Source organism: Anthonomus grandis, chromosome 2 (genome assembly GCF_022605725.1).
Source record: "Anthonomus grandis grandis chromosome 2, icAntGran1.3, whole genome shotgun sequence".
NCBI lineage: Eukaryota > Metazoa > Arthropoda > Insecta > Coleoptera > Curculionidae > Anthonomus > Anthonomus grandis.
The window spans coordinates 14799430-14820668 of NC_065547.1; the positions used below are offsets into that span (position 1 = coordinate 14799430).

The window sequence follows — 21239 nt, forward strand, 5'->3', positions numbered from 1 at the left end:
TTTTGATTTGTGTGTTTTGTCATGAAAATTACAAATTTTGTGGTGAAGTTAGCATTATTTATACAGGGCGTTAGTTACACCCTATTACTTAGGTAAATTACAACATATCTTTTTTGCCTAATCAGTTATGGCTAAAACGACTAGAAAATCTAAAAGGCAGTTCAGTTTTGAATAAAAAAGGTACTCTTGTTTATTTCGTGTAACCCTATCTAGTTTTTAAGTTATTTGCATTTTAAATATTCAGCGTAAAGACTCCTAAGCCGCCGTTATTACATTGACTTTTTTTCAAGTAGGCTTGTGTCAGCACTTATCAGTTTTACGTGTAAAGAAATTATATGACAATTTTACTGTCACTAAGTAAGAGTGTATTATTTGTAGTAAAAATTCTAAAATAAGAAAATGCCACGTCATAATGAATATTCCAACAGTGAAATGCGTGATATGATTTGCGTTTTTGCTCAGTCAAATTATAGTGGACTTGGTGCAGCCAGAAATCGAACACAACCCAATCACAAACTGTTCAGACGTATTTATACCCGCCTAGGCGAAACAGGGTGTTTTCGTCCTAAAACCTTAAATGGTGCTCCAAAAAATATCAACGTCGATGATAAAGACGAGAATTCAGCTCGTATTTTGGAAAATCCAGATCTCAGTACTCGTCGGTTAAGTACGGCAACAGGAATATGCCAATCGTCTATTTGGAGAATTTTAAAGCAAGAGAATCTCCGTCCACACTATACCCCTGTCCAAAATTTGCTACCTCAAAATTCACCAGTTCGCCTACATTTTGCTCAATTTATGATAGATAAACAAACAATCCGAAAACCCGGAATTTCTTAATGACCTTCTTTTCACCGATGAGGCGTTTACTAGACGAGGTATTTTTAATTGGAAAAACAATCATTTGTGGGACTCCGAAAATCCACATGCTCTAAAGTAACGAAATTTTCAGCATGAATTCAAGGTAAATATTTGGTGTGGTGTGATATCTGGTTTTTTTATTGGTCCTTTTGAACTTCCTCCTAATCTGAACGGGCCCCTCTATTTAAACTTCCTTGAACAACAGTTAAACCCACTACTAGAAGATGTACCACTAGCCACAAGGCGGAACATGTGGTTTTTGCAAGACGGGGCGCCGCCACATTTTTCTCTGCCAGTACGGCGATACCTGAATGAACATTTTCCTCACCGGTGGATTGGGCGTGGCAGTGAATTTGTTTGGCCACCTAGAGGTCCAGACTTAAACCCTCTAGACCAGCGTTACTCAAGTGTTGTCCGCGAAACCTCCGGTAGGGCTCCGCCAGCAGTCATAATAAATGAATGCATGTATTAAAGTGGACCCTATAAAAATAAAGTTACCTAAGATAAAAATAAACAACCAAAACGAAACGCCTACTTATAGGTGTTACTGGTACATATTCGAAAATGTAATATATGTATTATTAAGTAAATGTCCGATCTATTACATCGAAATGTTATAGCATTACTCGTACGCCACCATTCGCCCCCGGACTATAAGCATTCGAATGACCTCGGTTCGTCGCGCTGTTTCTCGTGCTCGTGCGTCGACGCGTACTTCGGAGAAAATCGTCTGGCTATGGTTGCTGGTATAATATAAAGGAGGATTGTTTGGCGCGGAGAATTTATTAATCAAGCAACCTACCGCAAAAATTACTCACACCGCGCTTAGTATTTTATGTTCGCTTGTCTTGTTGTTGTTCGTAGTCGTTGTAAAATCTTGTATTTCGTACGTCAAGAGATACTATTTGTCATAAAATTAACTAAATCAAATTAGTGTTAAAAAAGAATGGAGCGCTGGCTTAAAGGTGTTGCAAAAAATGTGGTTCGCTTGGATGATGTGTCAAATTCAAATCAAGGTGATATGACGGCGTCAGGTTCTAGTTTTATGGTTTCAAGTTCAAGTAGTAAAACATCTAATGACACACTGAAGGTGAAAAAACGAAAGTATGACGAATCGTTGTTCGAACGAATTGTTGATTCCAACGTCTCACCTCTTTGTATGTTGTGCAGCAAATTCCTTCCTAATAGTTCCATAGTACCTGCTAAGATGCGCCGACATTTAGAAACTGTACATCCCGACTTCAAAAACAAAAGTAAAGAATTTTTTCTACGTAAAAAAGAACAATTATTAAGAAGCCAAAAAACATGACGTATGCGACTGTGAATGAAAAGGCCACGGAGGCATCGTATTTGGTTAGTTACCGCATTGCCCAAGCAGGACAAGCGCACACTATCGCTAAAAAGCTAATAAAACTATGTATGGTAGACATAACAAAATGTATGCTCGACGACAAATCTGTAAAGCATCTTTCTACAGAGCCGCTTTCGAACGATACAGTTACGTGCCGAATTGGGGATATCGCAGCAAACATAAAACAAGAACTGGTTTATGTTGGAACGGCTTCAAAATAACAAATTTGTCTTGCAAATGGATGAGTCGACTGATGTTGCTTGATTGATCTTGCTAGTAATCGTGCAATATCCATATAAACATTCACTCGAAGAAGACTTCCTCATGTGCACATCGCTGCTTACTAACACAACCGGAGGAGAAATTTTTAATACGATTAACAAATTTCTTGAAGAAAACCAACTCGATTGGAATGATTGCATTGATATTTCTACCGATGGAGCCAAGGCAACGACAGGTAGAACAGCAGGAGCAATATCACGAATAAAAATGAAAGCGCCAAATTGTAGGTCCAGCCACTGCATCCAGCATAGACAATCACTCGCGGTTAAGAAAATTCCGCCAAATCTAAAATTGGTTCTTGATGAGTCAGTAAAAATTATTAATTTTGTCAAGTCACGTCCACTACAATCCCAATTGTTCTCAATATTATGTGAAGATTATCGTAGCGATCATAAAAGACTATTGCTCCATACTGAAGTGAGATGGTTGTCTCGATCTGAATGGAATTAAACCTGCCACTACAAGGAAAACAGACAACAGTTTTCAATGCTAACAACAAAATAACTGCCTTTAAATGAAAATTAGATTTTTGGATTACTTGTTTTGGTAAGAGAGAAATTGAAAGCTTTTCATTGCTAATTGAGTTCCTTAGTCACCATAGTCTTAGTGATACAGAAATATTTCAAAATAAAATATTTGTTGAATTGGTACAATATCTCAATGATCTGCAATGGACTTTTGAATCTTACTTTCCTGAAAAACAGAATACAAAACTGAATTTTTTCATCTAAATTGCAGCCTGAAAATATGTCAAATCAGATCTATGAATCATTTCTAGAAATGACATCGGATACAAGCATGTAATCATTGTTCAAAACAATTTCACTAAATGATTTTTGGTGAAAGGTTGGTGATGAATATCCACAACTTGCCACAGAAGCTTTGAATGTTCTTTTGCCGTTCCCAACAACGTATTTGAGTGAAACGTGATTTTCAGCATATACAGCTACAAAAACAAAATACCTCAATAGACTGGATGCCGAACCAGACATGAGAATTCAACTTTCTTCTATCAAGCCTGACATTACACAGTTGATGAGGAATAAAAAACAATTACATGCCTCGCATTAAATGAACTTAGTGTTATCATTTGCTTACAAACTCACTACTTACTGTATCTGTCTTTTTTTGTATGATTATTAATAAACAATTCACATATAACTGCTTTCGCTTTTAGTTTAGAGTTTAGGAGTCCGTTAAAAATTTAGTTTTTTAAAAGGGTTCCATCACGAAAAAAGTTTGAGTAACACTGCTGTAGACTTCTCAATATTGTCACACATGAAGGACATGGTTTACAAAGATACAATTAATTCCATAGAAGAATTACGACAGAAAATTCAAGAAGCTGCTAATATTATCAAAAATAATCGACAAATGTTATTTAATATTCAAAGATCTTGAAGGAGACGCCTTATAAAGTGCATTGAAGTGGAAGGCGGGCATTTTGAGCATTTACTTGGAAGTTTTCTTTTAATATTGTTACTGATTGTTACCTGTTGTTACATAGTAGTAATTTAAGAGAATAAATGCCTATTAAGCCAATGTAATAACGATGGCTTAGGATTTTTTACGCTGAATGTTTACTGATAGAGTTCCATGAAATAAACAAAATTACCTTTTTTATTCAAAATTGAACTGCCTTTTAGATTTTCTACTAGTTTTAGCCATAACTAATTAGACAAAAAAGATATGTTGTAATTTACCTAAGTAACAGGGTGTAACTATCGCCCTGTATAAATAATGCTAAATTCACCACAAAATTCGTAATTTTCATGTCAAAACGCATAAAGTCACCAATTTTTAAGAACTTATCAAGCTTAAAATCACAAAATCATTAAGAAATTTTAAATTAAAATTCCAACTTTAAATATCCTGTATCTCGTAAACCTGCAATATTTGTATAAGACATGTTAAGCTCAATCACCATATTTTGGTGTATAGTATCTCCAGTTCAGAGATTGCCTATTCTCAATGAATCACCCTGTATATATTGGCATACGCAGGCGAGTTAGGTGTGATCCTTATAGGGTATATCGCTATAATCTGGCAATTTTTCGCTTATTCAAACCAGTAATCGCCCCAAAAATAATGTATGTGTGAAACTAGTCTACGGTCGATATCTAGCAACCATATCGAGAACGCAGTATATGTCGTTTGCCAGCAACCTATTTATTGTCCGTGTTTGCTGTTATTTAATCGATATAATGCCCCTATCTCCTAGAATTGCCAAGGAATTTTAATAGTTTTTTGTCCAGATATTAACAATGAATAACTAAATCTAGTTACGGTGGTTACGAACCTCTGCAAACTAAACATTTTTTGTGAATATCTAAACGGATTTGAGATGGTTGCAAACCTCTACAAATAAAAGTTTTTCGGTAAAAAAATTATTGTTAGATGTTAAAAATATGAAGAAAACATAAAAGGCGATAACTCCCAAAGGAGATGGATAAACCTTTTCCTTTAACATATCCTAAACAATAATCCAATTAACCAAACCCAAACTTATGCTTGTTTCAACCTCTAAAAAAGTTTCATTCAACATTCAACTACCTCTAATATAACGTTCCAACCCAATTTCATAATTTCCATATAAAAATCCATAAAAAAGCTTGGCAACTACGATAACTTCTGTTGCTTCGTGTATTAATTTTGCCACCATTTTTTCATGTGTCTATTAACTATTATAAGTATTATAAGTTTCAAATTACTAATGAATAGCTTTTATTTTATTTTAGTCTAATAGTGAAAATATTATTGTGCTGGTTATGTCTGCTGTAAAAAGGACATAAAATTAGTTGTATCTTGGAACAGGCTAGATACAATTTTGTTTATAGTATACAGAAATTTGGCCTAATTTGAATAATTACAGAGACTTGGTTCCAAAATAATAATTCTAAATGCATTGTTAATATATTTATTAATTTTAACTTGCTAAATAATGAGATATTATTTGAAATGAGCCTAGAAAATCAGTTTGCACAAATTATAACGAAGTTACTAAATTTTCTGTAATTCTGTTGTTTATCTATAGAATTACTCGGTTCTTTTTCCAACTTATATTCATAATTTTCAAGATATTGACAACTAAGCTTTGCCCAGTAAAGTTAGGAAAGTTTCTATTTTGTTAATAATCGCGCAACCGCGTTAATTATTAATTTACTATCGCGTTTAATACCTCAGCACCGTTCGTGTCCGTACCACCACTACTGTTACCGCGTTTACTAAGTACCGCGCATGTCCGTACTCTATATAACACGATGCACAGTCCGTTGAGGTAGTGTTGTAAAAATCCGGATTAATTCAATATCCGGACGCATTGATTCGGATGAATTGAAAATTCGGTTTTTTCATCCGGATTAATTCATCCGCTCGATGTCTCGCCCGTTCGGCAAATTATGCCATGTTTCGGCCTTCGGGCTCGATGCTCGACCGTCCGATAAACGTTTTTTATAGCTGTTTTTCGAATATAAGGTATGTATTATGCAACCCATTAGACATTTCGTTTTTACGGATTTCTACATGATATTAAAACTAAAATAGCTAATTATGTATGTAATAAATCAAGTGTATTTTAAACGATGCAAAATATCAATGCAAAAATGCTTTGTTTACAAAAAAACTTCTGAAGGTCCGGCGACCCTTAAACAATTTGGGCGTTCTCGTATTCTCTCTTATGTTTCTAAATGAGTACAATAAGGATAGATAAAGCAATATTTACACAAGGCGACGCGACGATATTGCCGATTGCCGGGTTATTTGTCCGGACGATTTAATTCGGATTCTCTTAGCCGATAGAATGTGGAACTTCGTGAGCCTCGTGCAAGCTGATACAATTATTTCATTGTCGGTCGAACGGACGACGGGCGGCGTGTATCCGGACGATTTAGATATCCGGATTGATTTGGAATAATTTGATATTCGGATTGAACGGACGATTAATAATCCGGACTCTTCGCATCACTACGTTGAGGAGCAGTCCGCTGAGAACAGTCCGACCGAGAAGACTGACCGAAGCGTCAACAGTAACCGACCGAGGTAAGCCCCACAGTACCGTACATCGCTCCGCCGCCGCCAGCTTCTTCACTCCGCCGCTGTTGTCAGCATATAAGTATAATAGGTAAGAAGGTAGGCAAATCCCTTTTTCCTATTCCTAGTGTCTACAGGATACACGGGGTTGCGTGCCGGACCGTTACGGGGTAACACTGTGTATTCCTTAAAAAAAGTGCTAGGGGGCTACGTGTCGGACCGTTACGACGTAGCACCCTGCATTGGACATTATCTCCTTATTCCTAATATCCAAAGGATACACGGGGTTGCGTGCCGGACCGTTACGGGGTAACACTGTGTATTCCTTAATAAAATGCAGAGGGCTACGCGTCGGACCGTTACGAGATAGCAACCCGCATTGGATATTATCCCATTATTCCCAACCTGACAACATTGCCATCTTCTACCTACATAATTAAGACCGCGTCTACCGACATTTTAAACAGAGTTGCCCAAGGTTACGAGCGACCGCATTTTTGGAAAATTTAATTCACTGAATATTTTTTTAGATCTTCCAATTTTTCATAAAAGATGTATCGATTTGACATCATTGTTTGAGTGATGGCGAACTCAAACACCTCGCCTATGGTTTGCAGCTAGGTGTATTCTAGACATTCAATGTTCTAACGGAATGGAAAGATATAACCTTAATTCCTGCGGATATATCTAGTAAATTTATAGAAACAGGTAGTCGGACTGACATTGTCTTTGTTTTCGTACAACACGACGTTTCGGTCGGTAAGTATCTCCAACCGTTATAGACCTATCAACATCGGACCAGAGGATAGAATGGTTAGCTTTGACGTGGAAAGTATTTACACCAATGTCCCGATTGGAGATTCCCTAAATATTATCCAGGATAAACTGAGCAATGACACGTCACTTCCGTCTCGAACCAAGCTTCCGCTCGGAGGAGTGATGGAACTTTTGGAGATCTGCCTACGTAATTCCTATTTTCAAGTGGAAGATAGGTTTTACGCTCAGGATGAGGGTCTGCCTATGGGATCATCGCTGTCTCCGGTGGTAGCCAACATATATATGGAATGGTTTGAGTAACAGGCAATCAGCACCTCACGACAAAAACCAAAGAAATGGCTGCGATAAGTTGATGATACATTTATCATCTGGGATAAAGGGGAAGACAAACTTCAGGGCTTCTTACACCACCTGAACAACATGGTGCCAAGTATCAAATTCACCATAGAGACGGAGAAAAATTCGACGCTGCCATTCTTAGATGTTCTTGTCAGGAATACAAATGGCATTATAAGAACGTCTGTGTATCGAAAACCCACACATACTAAACAATACTTACACTTTGATTCCAATCACTCTGGTTCGACTAAAGTTGGAATCATCAGGTCTCTGTATAACCGAGCTGTAACCATCTGCAATAACGACGCAGACTTCAAGGCGGAAGTAGCACTTCTTACTAAAGATATGCAGCAGAATGGCTATCCCAAAAAACTTATCCAGAGGTCTATGGCGAAGGAAACCAGAACCAAGCAAGAGGATGAATCAACTGGGCTTCTCGCAATCCCCTATATAAAAGTACATTCGAGAAAATCCGACGAATTGCTAAGAAGTTTAATGCTTGGACAAACGGCCATAACATTCACTGGTCTGAAACAAAAATCCTAAGGAAGGAATCACATTGGCAAAAAAGGAAATTTCTGGAAGCTAGCTACATAACGCAAAACCAGGACGTCTTCAGTCAACCCAGTGTGGATGTTCCCAACATATGGAGACCTCTTCTAGCAGACGCTCTCTTCACGCATTATCAGAATTCACGCCTCATTGATCCCATCAATCATATATAAGCCGGCAGAATAGGAAATTGCTTTAGTTTACACTTGATAACGGTTTACACTTGAGATACTTACCGACCGAAACGTCGTGTTGTACGAAAACAAAGACAATGTCAGTCTGACTACCTGTTTCTACATGACCATGGTCTACCACTTTCAAAAACAAATAGTAAATTTATATTTAAAGATTATTGAGCTTCAAGTATTTGCTATTTATGATTAAATTAAAAAATTAAATAGGTAACTAATTATGAAATTCTTGCCTCAGGTACTGGTTTTGAATAATTCGTCCTCGCATCCTCTTCCAATTCGGTCCAGTCTTTTAAAAGTGCCCTCAGGCTCTCGATATGTTTTTGCCTCGAACCATCCATCGATTTTAATATCTGAAACGTAAATTATTTCACACTAAATGCCTCAAAAACAAGAGATAAAAATACTGATTTCTTCTTCTGACCTCTATCCCGGCATGCAACGTCCATAAAATGTGAGTCCTCATCTTCAAAAATCTCAAATCTTGCTCGAATAAAAGCCGAATCTCTTCTGAGTCTTCTAACGACCGATCTGCGAACTCTGGATCCCAGTTAACATAAACTTTTAAATCGCGATTATCCCTAAAGGAAAAAAATATTAAAAAAGATCCTGGAGCTTTAAAACATGACTTACACAAGTTTATCCCACTCGATTTTATCGTCCTTAGGAGATATATCCAAATCATACAGACTGTCCACCCCAGAACAATCGACTAGACTTAAAATTATCCTATCTACCACCACTGTCGTGTAGTGCATGCTATTATTAAGTTTTTCCCTGAAATCCATAAACTCTTCCAATTTCATAAACGAGCCGAACTTATAAGAGAACGTTAGGTGGTCTGTGCTCTAAAAATTTTAATACGTAACTTCTAAATTTGAAAGGGAGGAATAACACTTACATCCCTATAATTACTGGAAAAAAATTTCAGAGTGGTGTCGAAATGCATGGCGCACAAGGAAAATTGACCGGTGGTAGCTAATCTTCCACAGTGAACGTAACCGAGGGAATCTAGTTGGATGTGTTTTACGTCCAGGCCGTGAAACACAAAATTGGCATCCATACTATCCCCTAAAAAGAAAAAGAGTTACTAGTCTAGAATGTAAAATTTGAGAATATTTCCTATAATATTTATTAAATAAGAAGTTTCTTGGAAGCACAAGGTCTCAGTTGAGACAATTCAATTTACTTGGTTTACGTAATTTCAAATTCAAATATATTAGTTTTCGCTGTAGGTACATCAAGTGAACAACAGTTTAATTATGCATTGAAATTAGTTTTCTCTGTTTATGTTAAATGTCTTATTTATAAGTCTACTTTAGTATGTTAGTTAATAAAGAAGCCAATTTTTTAAAATTATTGTTTTTTTTTTTATTAATAAATAGAAGAATTTTTCTATTCAAAACATAGTTTTTTCTTTACAGAGCAGGGCTGAAGCCTTTGAAAATAATAAAAAGTGAATAAAAATAACAGTAGGATAAAACCTATTGAAAAAGGAAGACAATATAACAATCATAACATTTTTGACAAAACTACAACTTCTATAAAAAAAACTTAAATAACAAAGTTGTAGGTAGTAAAAAGATCTACAACTTATATATTAACACTTTTTTCATATAACTTGAAAATTTATGTGGAAAATTCAAATATTCAAGTATTTGGTATTTTATTTTCTAAATCTTTTATCAAATAATTAAAAATCAAATATATTACCTCAATAATGATAATTACAGATTCGTGAATACGTTTTAATATACCTGTTTATTAAATACTATTTAATATAGATACTTATTGCTGAGGCTGGGAACAATGAGTTCCTTCTCTCTTTATTTGTATAAAATATCCCGCTTCTCTAAACCTATGAAATTAATCTAAATCATGATACAAGAAATATGGAAAACTTTTCAGTACCCAGAGATAAGACCAAATTTTTTTAATTCCAATGCATTGCCTGGTGAACTGAAAAAATATGATATGTGCAGTATGTTAAATAAGGAAATAAAGCAATTCTTTAACCAACATCCATTTTAGTCAATAAATTATTTTTTTATATGTACTTTAACGTATTTAATAAGTAAGAAATGATTTTATTTGATTTGATTACTACAGTAGAAATAGATTTTATAAAGTACTTAGATGAGCAAACAGCTGTATGTACTAAGAATACCATAAAATTGGATAATTCTGCTTATTAAATTATTTACATTTTAAACATTTCACTATGATGCAGTACCTGCGTCTCTAAAAGTATTCTATTGAAAAACTTAATACCCCAATATTCTGGACCACTTTGACACCTCGCCAAACTTTGGTAAGTCGGAACCAATTTATGTTTGGACCTGGTATTATAATCGTGAACCTCTGCATGAGTCGCATAACCCTATCTATTTTTATGGACAAATACTAATTCGAAGTATATAGAGAGAAGGGATAATTAGTATACCAAGAGTTCTAAAAGCTTCTCTACAACAGTCTCTATAGTTTAGACCTGCCAAGACTCTGATAGCTTTTCTCTGTATTTTAAAAATTCGAATTGCTTGGGGTGCGAGTCTTCAGGATAATATGGCATAAGACAAGAGAGGATGAAAAAGTCCAAAGCATGCTGTTCTTATAGTCGGCTTGGAAGCACAGCTCGATAAAGAACGTAGAGCATATAAAGCAGATGTCAACCTCGCAACCATGTCCTGGACATGTATGTATGTCCCACCGCAAAACTTTTAAAAGAATTTTACGTTTTGGTTCTGGTTAATAGTATCGTCCATGTTCCTTAGTGAAAATATCATTCCATTAGTCTTGCCCGCATTAAGAAGGACTTTGTTTGCACAAAACCACTTCTTCCGACATTATTCAGTTAATTATCCGATATTAATCCAAGTAGGAAAAGAGCAAAAATAAACCACACTATTGATCTACTTAATATAGCCATATCTTAGTCATAGAAAACCCAGCTGCTAAAAAAACAGATTAATTTCTTTAATCTGTTACCAATAAATATAGATATATCTAGATAAACCAATATTTTAGATTTAATGGTTTTCGAGATAAAGTGATAGTTACACTACAATTGGTTCTATGTCGAGTGTTGTGGCAATAGTTGACCAACATCTTACTTTTTTCTTTATACCGGGTGACACAGGAAAAAGGGAACACTTTTTTACTCTTCAAGATAAACAAATAAAGTTAGATATATTGATGGAATTGATATAAAAGCATCTTTTGACATATCAAGTTATTTTCCGCCATTTCCTGTTTAACTGGAAGTGACACTAACTTTCTTATTTTAAATGAGACACTTATCTTTGATAGCAAATAATATAAATACTTATAGAAAAAATCAATTTTTTTAATTTTAAAATAGGGTGCCATGAATGCGTTGAAAGTTTTAATTTTTTTATCAAGTAATCACGGAAAAATAGTTTTCATTGCATTTTACGCACCTATTTAAAATGTCCAAACCAGTAGTTTTACCAGGCATTTACTTTATTTTTTTAAATAGCACATTATTGAGAACAACTACTTTTGAAATATTTTTTTTTCCCAATAATTTGGTATGATTATTTTTTAAATCGGTGGATAAATAAACCCATAAGAAGAAAAAAATTAAACCATTTAAATAATCACATTTAATTAATAGAAATAGCATAGAAGGTTTTGATTTCTTGACTAGGTGGCTGCGAACAAGTTCTTAAATTATTTTTCAGTTGACATAATACATGATATCTTGTCAAGTTCAATTATTACATTCAAGTAAATTTGCAGCAACAATGCGCAGTTTTTTGAAGGAATTCTTGTGTATACTAATATTTGAAATGTTTACTGACTGTAGTTCTGAAAAACTGCTTTAAGTAGTAAAATACAATGAATATCATTTTTCCGTGATTACTTAATTAAAAATTAAAATTTTCAATGCATTGCTTGCACAGTTTATATTGGTTTTCATTTTGTTTTATACACTCCTCCCCAGCTATAATGCCATACCCCCAACAATGACTCAACTAGCGCTTTGTATATGTACTAGAATAGAAAGTTTTTCTCAAAAATGTCTTTTAATAGGACCTAAATGCGGCAAAGTTTTTATGTCATATAATGGTCAAAATAATCAGAGATCGCTGCTGCATTAGTTTACCTTGTATCTTTTTCTATTAAAAGTTATACTCTTATACTCTAATAAATACAGAGTTACTGAGTAAGTCCAGATTCATATCTCTCAGGATAAGACAAGGCATTTTTGACTTTCCATCATTTTATCCATCCTGTTCATATTAAAGAGGTCTATAAATATTGATAACTGTACAATTATTTGTGAGAGATGCACAACTATAATGTTGCAATCACCATTTTCTATCGCTTTAAGGGTTACTGGTTCATATTCTAAATTATTGCTAATAAATAAGCTCACATAGTAGTATGGCAAATTAAAACATCTTGTTTCATGTGGATAGATCCACATTTCTGTCATTGCAATTATGTGTATTTCTATGTTTATCATATATAATGAAGGCATGGACTTTATTTCGCAGACTTCTTATATTAATATAAGGAATATTTAGTAATTGATCCATTTATAATGAAATTAAGATTTATTACTTTCACAAAATATTATAGATAATTGAAATAAAGTTCAAAATCTAAATAACATATTCTTTAGATCTTATCCTGATTGGTTGCCCTACATGATTTTTTTATGTAAATTTTACCATTACGACAGAAAGCTGCTGTTTACCTACATTAAAACCGAACTTACCTATCATATGATAAAGCTTCACAGCCAACAATTTAGCATGAAAATTACTGGGAGAATGTTTCAGTAAACCCTCCAAAAGAGCCAGAGCCGCCACCATATTGTGGTTTCCCTCTTCACCCCTGGATAAGTCGTAGAGCACGTGAGCGGCCAATATCCCATAATAATCCGCAGGACCAAGATCGGTTGATAACAAACCTTTTCCGTAAGCTTGGGATCCATGCTGATAATGTAATATAAATGCAGTTACTAAGGCCCTTAAGTGTTCTCCGGATAAATTACGGTAGTAGCCGCATAGCCGGGCCAATTGGATTACGCAGATGTGTTGTTGCATTTGGTCGGCCTAAAATTAATTAGTTGGGAGTTAGGTTCTACTCGGATATTATCATACATTTTCTGTTTCTATTGATTCGCAAAAACTACTTTTTGCAGATGATTTTAAGATTAACATGACAATGATCTCTCTAGGTAATTGCATCTCTCTGCAGAATGATTTATATAGGATTGTTGATTGCTGTAATGCAAACTTATTTCATTTCAATAATAAAAAATGGTCAGCAATGTCGCTGATACTTAAAAAAAATATAATTAATTATAGTTACAATATTAGCGGTACCCAGCTTGAACATTACAGCAATGAAAATGATTTAGGTGTAATTTTTGACTGTAATTTAGCTCTTACCTATCACATTATTAACACAGTTAATGAGGCACACAAAATAATGGGTTTCGTTATTAGAACCAAAAACTTTAATGTTGAGTGTTGTTTAAAACTGTTTGATAGTCTGTTGATTAGGTTTTACAGAAGTTAGAATATGGAAGCATAATTTGGTATAATCCACAATATGACGTCTGGATTAAAACCATAGAGCGTGTACACCGCAAATTTTTAAGATATATCGCTCAACGGCGGCAATAATGGCACATCTCAAAAATTGCCAAAATCGGACTAAACACTATATTAAAACTTAAAATTAATATTCTTTATTTTGCCAAGACCGGCATAAAATTAATATTTTAGTTTTCCGCCAGATGGCAGAAGGGTCACTAAAGCATCATCTTAAATCATGCCTCCTATAGCCACGGCAACAGTAGCACAATATTAGTATTCCATATACCTTGCTAGGGAATCTATCCGTTAGCGGGCAATAGTGACACTTTTCTTGTTGTGCTTGTATAGTGCAAAATTATTAATTTTATTTTATATTTGTGTTAATGCAATAGTGACACATTTTGAATTATGCCAATATAGACCATACACCTTATTTAATAAACAAGTAAATAATTCTGTTGGTTTTGTATTTTATTTCGTCTCTGCTGAAACAATAGTGTTTAATATGAGCAATTTTGAAGGCACCCGAGGCAAGAAAATGTTATCACTAGTAGGAGTCAGGTAAATTTTTAAAAATTATTTTTTTATTTATATTTTCCAATAATGAAATTTTAGGTTGGAGAAAGTTAGTGACAATGTAGGCGATTCTCAATGGAAAGTGTGTAATGCAAGTTCAGCTGTGAATTTCGATATTGACTATGAGATTTATGACTTTGAAACTTCAGGTAATAATATTCATATTGTTAAGCCTATTTTTTTATTTATCACCTATGTATGTAATCTTTCTCTAGTCTAATGGATACATTAGGGGTAACCTAACTAGTAAGATGTATTTTACTAAATTCTAGATTTTGTATTTTGCAGACAATTACACCTTAGAGCAGCCCTCGGAGCAGCCGATGATCATAGATTACTTCGAAAATGAACAGATAGCACAAAAGATTGAGGTATCGTCATCAACAGAAAAAATACTGTGTGAAGAACCGGATCCGGAAATATCTAATACAGTTTTCACAGACCTCACTAACTTAAATTCTGAAGGTTTAGGTTTTTTACCCGATGGCGATGGTAAGCCAACCAAAAATGAAAATTTTAAATTTTTACAAAGACGTAAACACCTATTGTATTTTTTTCAGAACACCTGCAGAATAGGAAAGTATTAAAGATCCTCTCACAGTCCAGTTATACTTCTGATCCAAAAGAATCATCGGACTGTTCACTTAAGGATCCGGATTATAGGGATGATTCTTCCTCTACGTCTTCTAGATCATCGTCATCAGAAGATTCATCATCTTCTGGCTCATCAGAAAGCGAAACCAACTGAATGGAAAAAAGCGTGTGCTAAGCGGTTAAGAAATTGCGGTCAGCCCTATAAAACTCTTGGTAAAGGAATGGAGGTGCCAAGGAGGCAAATAAAGCCAGCTTGTAATGACACATGCTCCCACAAATGCAGCAACAAGTTTAACGAGGAAGAAAGAATGACAATCTTTAATGCCTATTGGGAAATAAAAGATATCATTAAACAGCGCATGTATATATCAACCCTTATACAAGAGATTAATCCTAAATATAGGTATACCCATGATGGTAATGGCAGGACGACCAACCACGCATTTTATTTTCTTAAAGACGATACTAAAATAAGATTATGCAAGCAGTTTTTTATAGCTACTCTGGGCATTACTAGCCGCTGCATACGTACGGTAAAGACTAAAATAAAGAACGGTACTTTAGGAGACGATAATAGAGGGAAACATGCTAATCATAAAGGGGTTTCTGCAGAGATTAAAAATAGTGTGCGCTCCCATATTTCTTCTTCATGTCTAGGAGCTGTTCAGCTCTTTTTCTAGAAGTGGTTATAAACTTTTTTGCCTGTCTTAGTCCTGGTGCTCTTCTCCAGTGCGACAGCAATTGTTCTTTTCCCCACCTGTTTAGGTCTTCGGTGATGTGGGTCTTCATTAAACCACAGTATGGCTCTGGACCATAGTATGGTGTTTGAGCCCCTTTTTTTGCAAGGCGATCGGCTTCTTCGTTCCCCTCTATACCCCGGTGGCCAGGTAGCCACATTAGTGTTACTTGATTCTTTGTTGTAAGGCGCTTTAGGGTTTGTTTGCACTCCCAGACTAGCTTTGAATCACATTTAAAAGCTTTCAGGGCCTTTAGAGCAGCTTGGCTGTCTGATAGTATAAATATGTGTTTTCTTTGGAGGCCTTGGTTGATGCACTCTTCTGCACATATGTCTATGGCAAGCACTTCAGCTTGAAAGATGTTAGGGTATTTGCCCAGTGACTTTGAGATCTTAATGTTAGGGCCTGACACGCCCAGTCCTGCTCCTTCTGTTAGTTTGGAACCGTCTGTGTACCATAGCGATGCATTGTCGGCTTTTGGTACTTCTTTTTTCTCCCATGATTGGCGATCATCTATGACCACTTCGAATGGAATTTCTAGATCCAGCATGGCCGTTATGTGGTCACGTGGTTTGCTGGCATTTTCCAGTTTAATTTCTTCGAGGATGCGCAGGTGACCACTTAAATCCCCAGGCTTGAATTTGCCGGTTTGGAAAAGCCTGTGAGCACTGTTAATTGCCTCTTTTTTCACGCTTATGTGAAGTGGAGGCGTGTTTAGCAGTGTCTCTAAGGCTGTGGTAGGACAAGTAGACATTGCCCCGGTTATTCCTAGACATATCAGCCTTTGGACTTTGTTTAATTTGGTCTGTGCGGTTGTTTGTTTGGTCTTCGGCCACCATACCAGCGAAGCGTATGTGATGATGGGCTTAATGACTGTTTGGTAGATCCAGTATACCATTTTCGGTTTTAGCCCCCATGTCTTGCCAACGAGTTTGCGGCATGTCCAGATTGCCACTATGGCTTTGGAAATGGTCTTGTCTAGATGATTGTTCCAAGTTAGTTTGTGGTCCAAGGTAACCCCCAGGTATTTCACCTCGTTAGAAAATGTTAGCTGAGTTCCGTTTAATATAGGTGCTCTGAGTTCTAGCTTCCTTCTTCTGGTAAACGGCACTAAAATTGTTTTTCTAGGATTTAAAGATAATCCTTCAGTTTCGCCCCAGTTTTGTATAGTATTTAGGGCACTTTGCATTCGATTCGATATTACGCCCTCGTGCTTGCCCCTAACTATTACTACCAGGTCATCTGCGTAGCCTAGAACTGTGAATCCGGATCTACTTAATATGTTAAGAATTTTGTTTACTACTAATGTCCACAGTAGAGGTGACAGAACCCCTCCTTGCGGACATCCTTTTACTGTGGTTACTGTTGCTGTCGCTCCATTTATTTCTGCTGTGATGGAGCGGTGCTTGAGCATTGATCCTGTCCACTTTACGATGGGGGCCTCCACCCCCCAGTCTTGCAAGGCTTTTGTTATGGACAGGTGTGAGGTATTGTCGAATGCTCCCTCTATGTCAATGAATGCAGTAAGAGCAATTTCTTTGCAGTCGTTTGACTTTTCTATGTCTCTTACGAGGCAGTGCAGTGCACTTATTGTAGACTTGCCTGCTTGGTAGGCAAATTGTCTAGGGTGGAGCGGTGTTCTAGAAAGAGTTACGCTTCTTATGTATTGGTCGATTGCTTTCTCCATTGTTTTTAGAAGAAAGGAGGTTAGACTAATCGGGCGATATGATTTTGCTTCGTTTTCAGGACGACGTCCCGTTTTTGGTATGAATATTACATTAGCCTCTCTCCAAGCTAGTGGTACGTGTCCTAAAATGAGGCTGGCTTTAAAGATTTTTTGTAGGTGTACTTTTAGTATCTCATAGCCTCTTTGTAGCAGAGCTGGGAAAATTCCATCTTTGCCTGGAGATTTGTAGGGCTTAAAGCTTTCGATTGCCCATTTGATTCTGTTAGTTGTGAGGATTTTGCTTGCCAGCCTTTTACTTCTCCCTAATCTCACTATGTATAGGCATATTTTCAATTACGAATTTAATATTGCCTTTTTTTCTCCTAAAAAGGATCAATGTCAGACATGCGTTTCCTTCCAAAACTCCAGTGAGGATGAGAAAAAAGCCTTAGAAGTAGATTATACTCGTCACATTGATGAAAAAAATTTAAGTAGAGAGGAGAAAACCAAGGACAAAGGCAAAATTTCTTCATTATTTCAAGTGGCTTGTTATAATTTACAGGTTTCCCTTCCAACACCAAACGGACAAGTATCATCGTTTTATTATAGATCGAAACTATCTACGTATAATTTTACGGTATGTGATATAACAAAAAAAGGACAAGGATCCGTTAATTGTTATATGTGGCATGAAGCCAAGGGAAAAAGAGGGGCAGTTGAGATAGGCACATGTTTACTACAGTACCTCAAAGAAAAAGCTGAGATGGCTAAAAGCAATCAACTGGAAATTACCTTGTACTCCGATAACTGTGCAGGGCAACAAAAAAATAAATTTATTATTGCTGCTTTTCTTTATGCTGTGGCCAATTACAACATAAAATCCATTACTTAAAAATATCTAGTAACTGGACACACCCAAAATGAAGGTGATAACGTTCCCTCGGTAATAGAAAAACATATAAAACGTGCACTAAAATCTGGCCCCATTTGTACGCCATCACAGTATGTAGGCTTAGTACAAACAGCTAAAAAGATAGGAACCCCATTTAAAGTGTTTGAGTTAGCACATTCAGACTTTTTGGATTTAAAAAATCTGACAGAGCAAACCTGATCTACTTTTAAGAAAAACACTTTGGGAGAGAACTTTAAAATTTCTGATGTTTCAATACTTAGAGTAGAGAAAGAAAATTTAGACTGCTTTTATTATAAATCCTCTTTTAAGGATGATGAATTCAAAGTTGTCAAAATTACTAATGAAAAACGAACAAGAAAATTGGCCAGTTCAGTAGGTTTGACAAACTTTGAATTCAAACAAGCTTACACTTCAGCTATTCCAATCGCCAAAAAAAAAACGATGTACGCATGTTTTTATTACGAAGAAATGCAATAAATAAGAGTCATAGTCACTTTTATGAAGGGTTAACATTCGAATAAAAATGCCTAGTTATAATAGGGAGAGAATAAAAAGTTTATTTTGTATATTTTTATAAATAAAGCCTAGGTATGCTTTGCTTATCGTGCTGTTTTATTTATTTTATCCAAATAGCCTATTCTTCATACATGTATATGCCGCAATATTATTGTTTTAGTTGAAAATTTGCAAACTTTAATTTCGTCAACAGTGGCACATCTTACAAAGGTCGCCTTTAAAAATATAAACAACAAATACCATTATTTTCTTTCAATTTATGATTGAAAAACAAGAAATTACAGTTATACTTCAAATTTCTTTGGGTATCACACAAATAAATACCTAATTAAAATCAATGAAATTTAAAAAGTCATTTTACTCAAATATTTTAGTTTTTGAGTTGTGCCACTATAGTGGCCAATGAGCGATATGTTTTTTAAGAGATTTGGATATTATCCCGAACAAGGTTATAACCGTAATTTGCTTCCAAAAATATTTAACAGATTATCCCTAGAAAATCGGCGCATTAAAACATCCCTAGTGTACATTTATAAAATTTTAACAAATAAGATTGATGCTCCTCAAATTATGGCCATGCTGCCATTCTTCATTAATGTTGGTAATACCATACAAAGAAAAATTTTTCATCTCGATTGTCCTAGAACAAATATATACAAGAACTCACCAATATATAGAATGTGTGATTATTTTAATATTTATGCCTCTGACCTTTATATTGCTATTACAAATTTAAGACATTTATAGAAATTATTGATATTAAGCTTTTTGCTTCTCAGCCTGAGGCCTGATATGTGATAATATAAATGTATGTTTTTTTTTTTAATGTGGGTAGTTGTAAATACATAAATATATTATAGATTATAAGAAATATTTTAATAACTTTTTATTATTTTTTTATTAGGTGCATTGTACGTTTATATGCTAATATTATATTTAAATTTCATTTTAGAGTAGTAAGTACATATTATAGGTGGTATCTGTAATTGGCCTCTATGGCTGTTGATACTGTAATTCAATAAATAAATAAATACAATATGGTTGCTTCTACAGTATATGAAATCTAATATACATTTAATCAAGTTGAAAATTAAATTGATTTATGTTTGTTTTATGCTAAATTCATTTGATTGTTAAGGGAGGGTTGTATTATAATGTTGTTTGCAATGTGACTTGAACTATTCTAAGCCTTTTGATACCTTAGGTCATGCCCTCTTATGCTGTGAGGACGATTTACTACCATGGTTGTAATGTACTCTGCAAATATTATTTATTAATATTTTCTAAATAACTTAAAAACTCTGACCCTTTGTATAATTGGATTCAGTAAGTAAATCATTTATTTTTTCAAAAAGTGATTTTAGTTTGCCATTTATATGATTAACAAGTACCTGCCTAAGCAAGAATAAAGCTTTGTTGGATAAATTTAAACAGATTTGTGTTCAAAATTTACTTCAATATTTCCTATTTTTTATAGGTGTTTTTAAAGTACTTTTTGGTTTTAAGCAGTACCAAAAAGTAGATTTGGTACTTTGCGATTTTGGTACTTTGGTAAATTGCGACTTTGCGTGTGTTAAATAAAACCAACATAGTTGTGTTGGGTATAGAAAATGTTGTTAAATTATCATCTACAGAGTTGTAAAGTTTACGCGACGTAATTCACAGTGGTTTTCGTGTAACAAGGAAAAATAATAATAACAAAAGCACCCATTGTAATCATACAAAAGAAAAGAAGTTAAATTCCAGTGTTTGTTATCTTACCTTTAGATCCAATATACCGTCGTGCCGACAAATTTTAACCATAGAGAGTTCCAGAAAATTAACATTAATTGACTGGAATAGTGTTTGGAGCGTTCAGAATAACAGAATAATATATATAACTTCTAGTAGCGATCAGTTGCTATTAGAATATACGTATTAAACGTAGTGCAACCTAGTTATGTTTTGGTAAACAAATAGAGAAAGAAAAGTGTAAATATTGTAAAAAACCTTCGAGTAACTGCCTAAAGTGTGAAAAGTGCTTATCAACATTTCATAGAAGTTGTGGGGTGCAGGCAAGGGTTGTTTCTGGAGAAAATACGGTTGTTTGCTGCGTGGAGGAGACTCAAGACACTAGAGAAAAAATGGATAAACAATTGAAGGAGGAGACGAAATCTTTATTCCAAAAGGAATTCAAATTTTTTGAGGAAAAAGTGTTACTAAAATAGGAAACACAGATGAGTGAACTTAAGACAAGCATTGACTTTATGTAGCAAAAGTTTGAGGAGCAAAGGATTTTGTAC

At 34.9% G+C, this 21239-nt stretch overlaps 1 protein-coding gene and 1 long non-coding RNA gene across 2 annotated transcripts in view; one reads left to right on the top strand and one right to left on the bottom strand.

Annotated features, from left to right (window-relative positions):
* The window catches only part of LOC126750379 (phagocyte signaling-impaired protein), a 63056-nt gene that overhangs the window by 31253 nt on the left and 10564 nt on the right, over positions 1 to 21239 (bottom strand). The window contains exons 7-11 of the mRNA XM_050459998.1: positions 13127 to 13466; positions 9284 to 9453; positions 9016 to 9230; positions 8807 to 8963; positions 8616 to 8735 (exon numbers count right to left, since the gene is read on the bottom strand). Coding sequence (XP_050315955.1) covers positions 8616 to 8735; positions 8807 to 8963; positions 9016 to 9230; positions 9284 to 9453; positions 13127 to 13466 — 1002 coding nt within the window. The remainder of the gene's footprint in view (positions 1 to 8615; positions 8736 to 8806; positions 8964 to 9015; positions 9231 to 9283; positions 9454 to 13126; positions 13467 to 21239) is intronic.
* Positions 13897 to 16371, top strand: LOC126750382 (uncharacterized). The gene is made up of 3 exons (XR_007665698.1): positions 13897 to 14680; positions 14820 to 15023; positions 15092 to 16371. It is a non-coding gene; the product is annotated as an uncharacterized LOC126750382 (long non-coding RNA).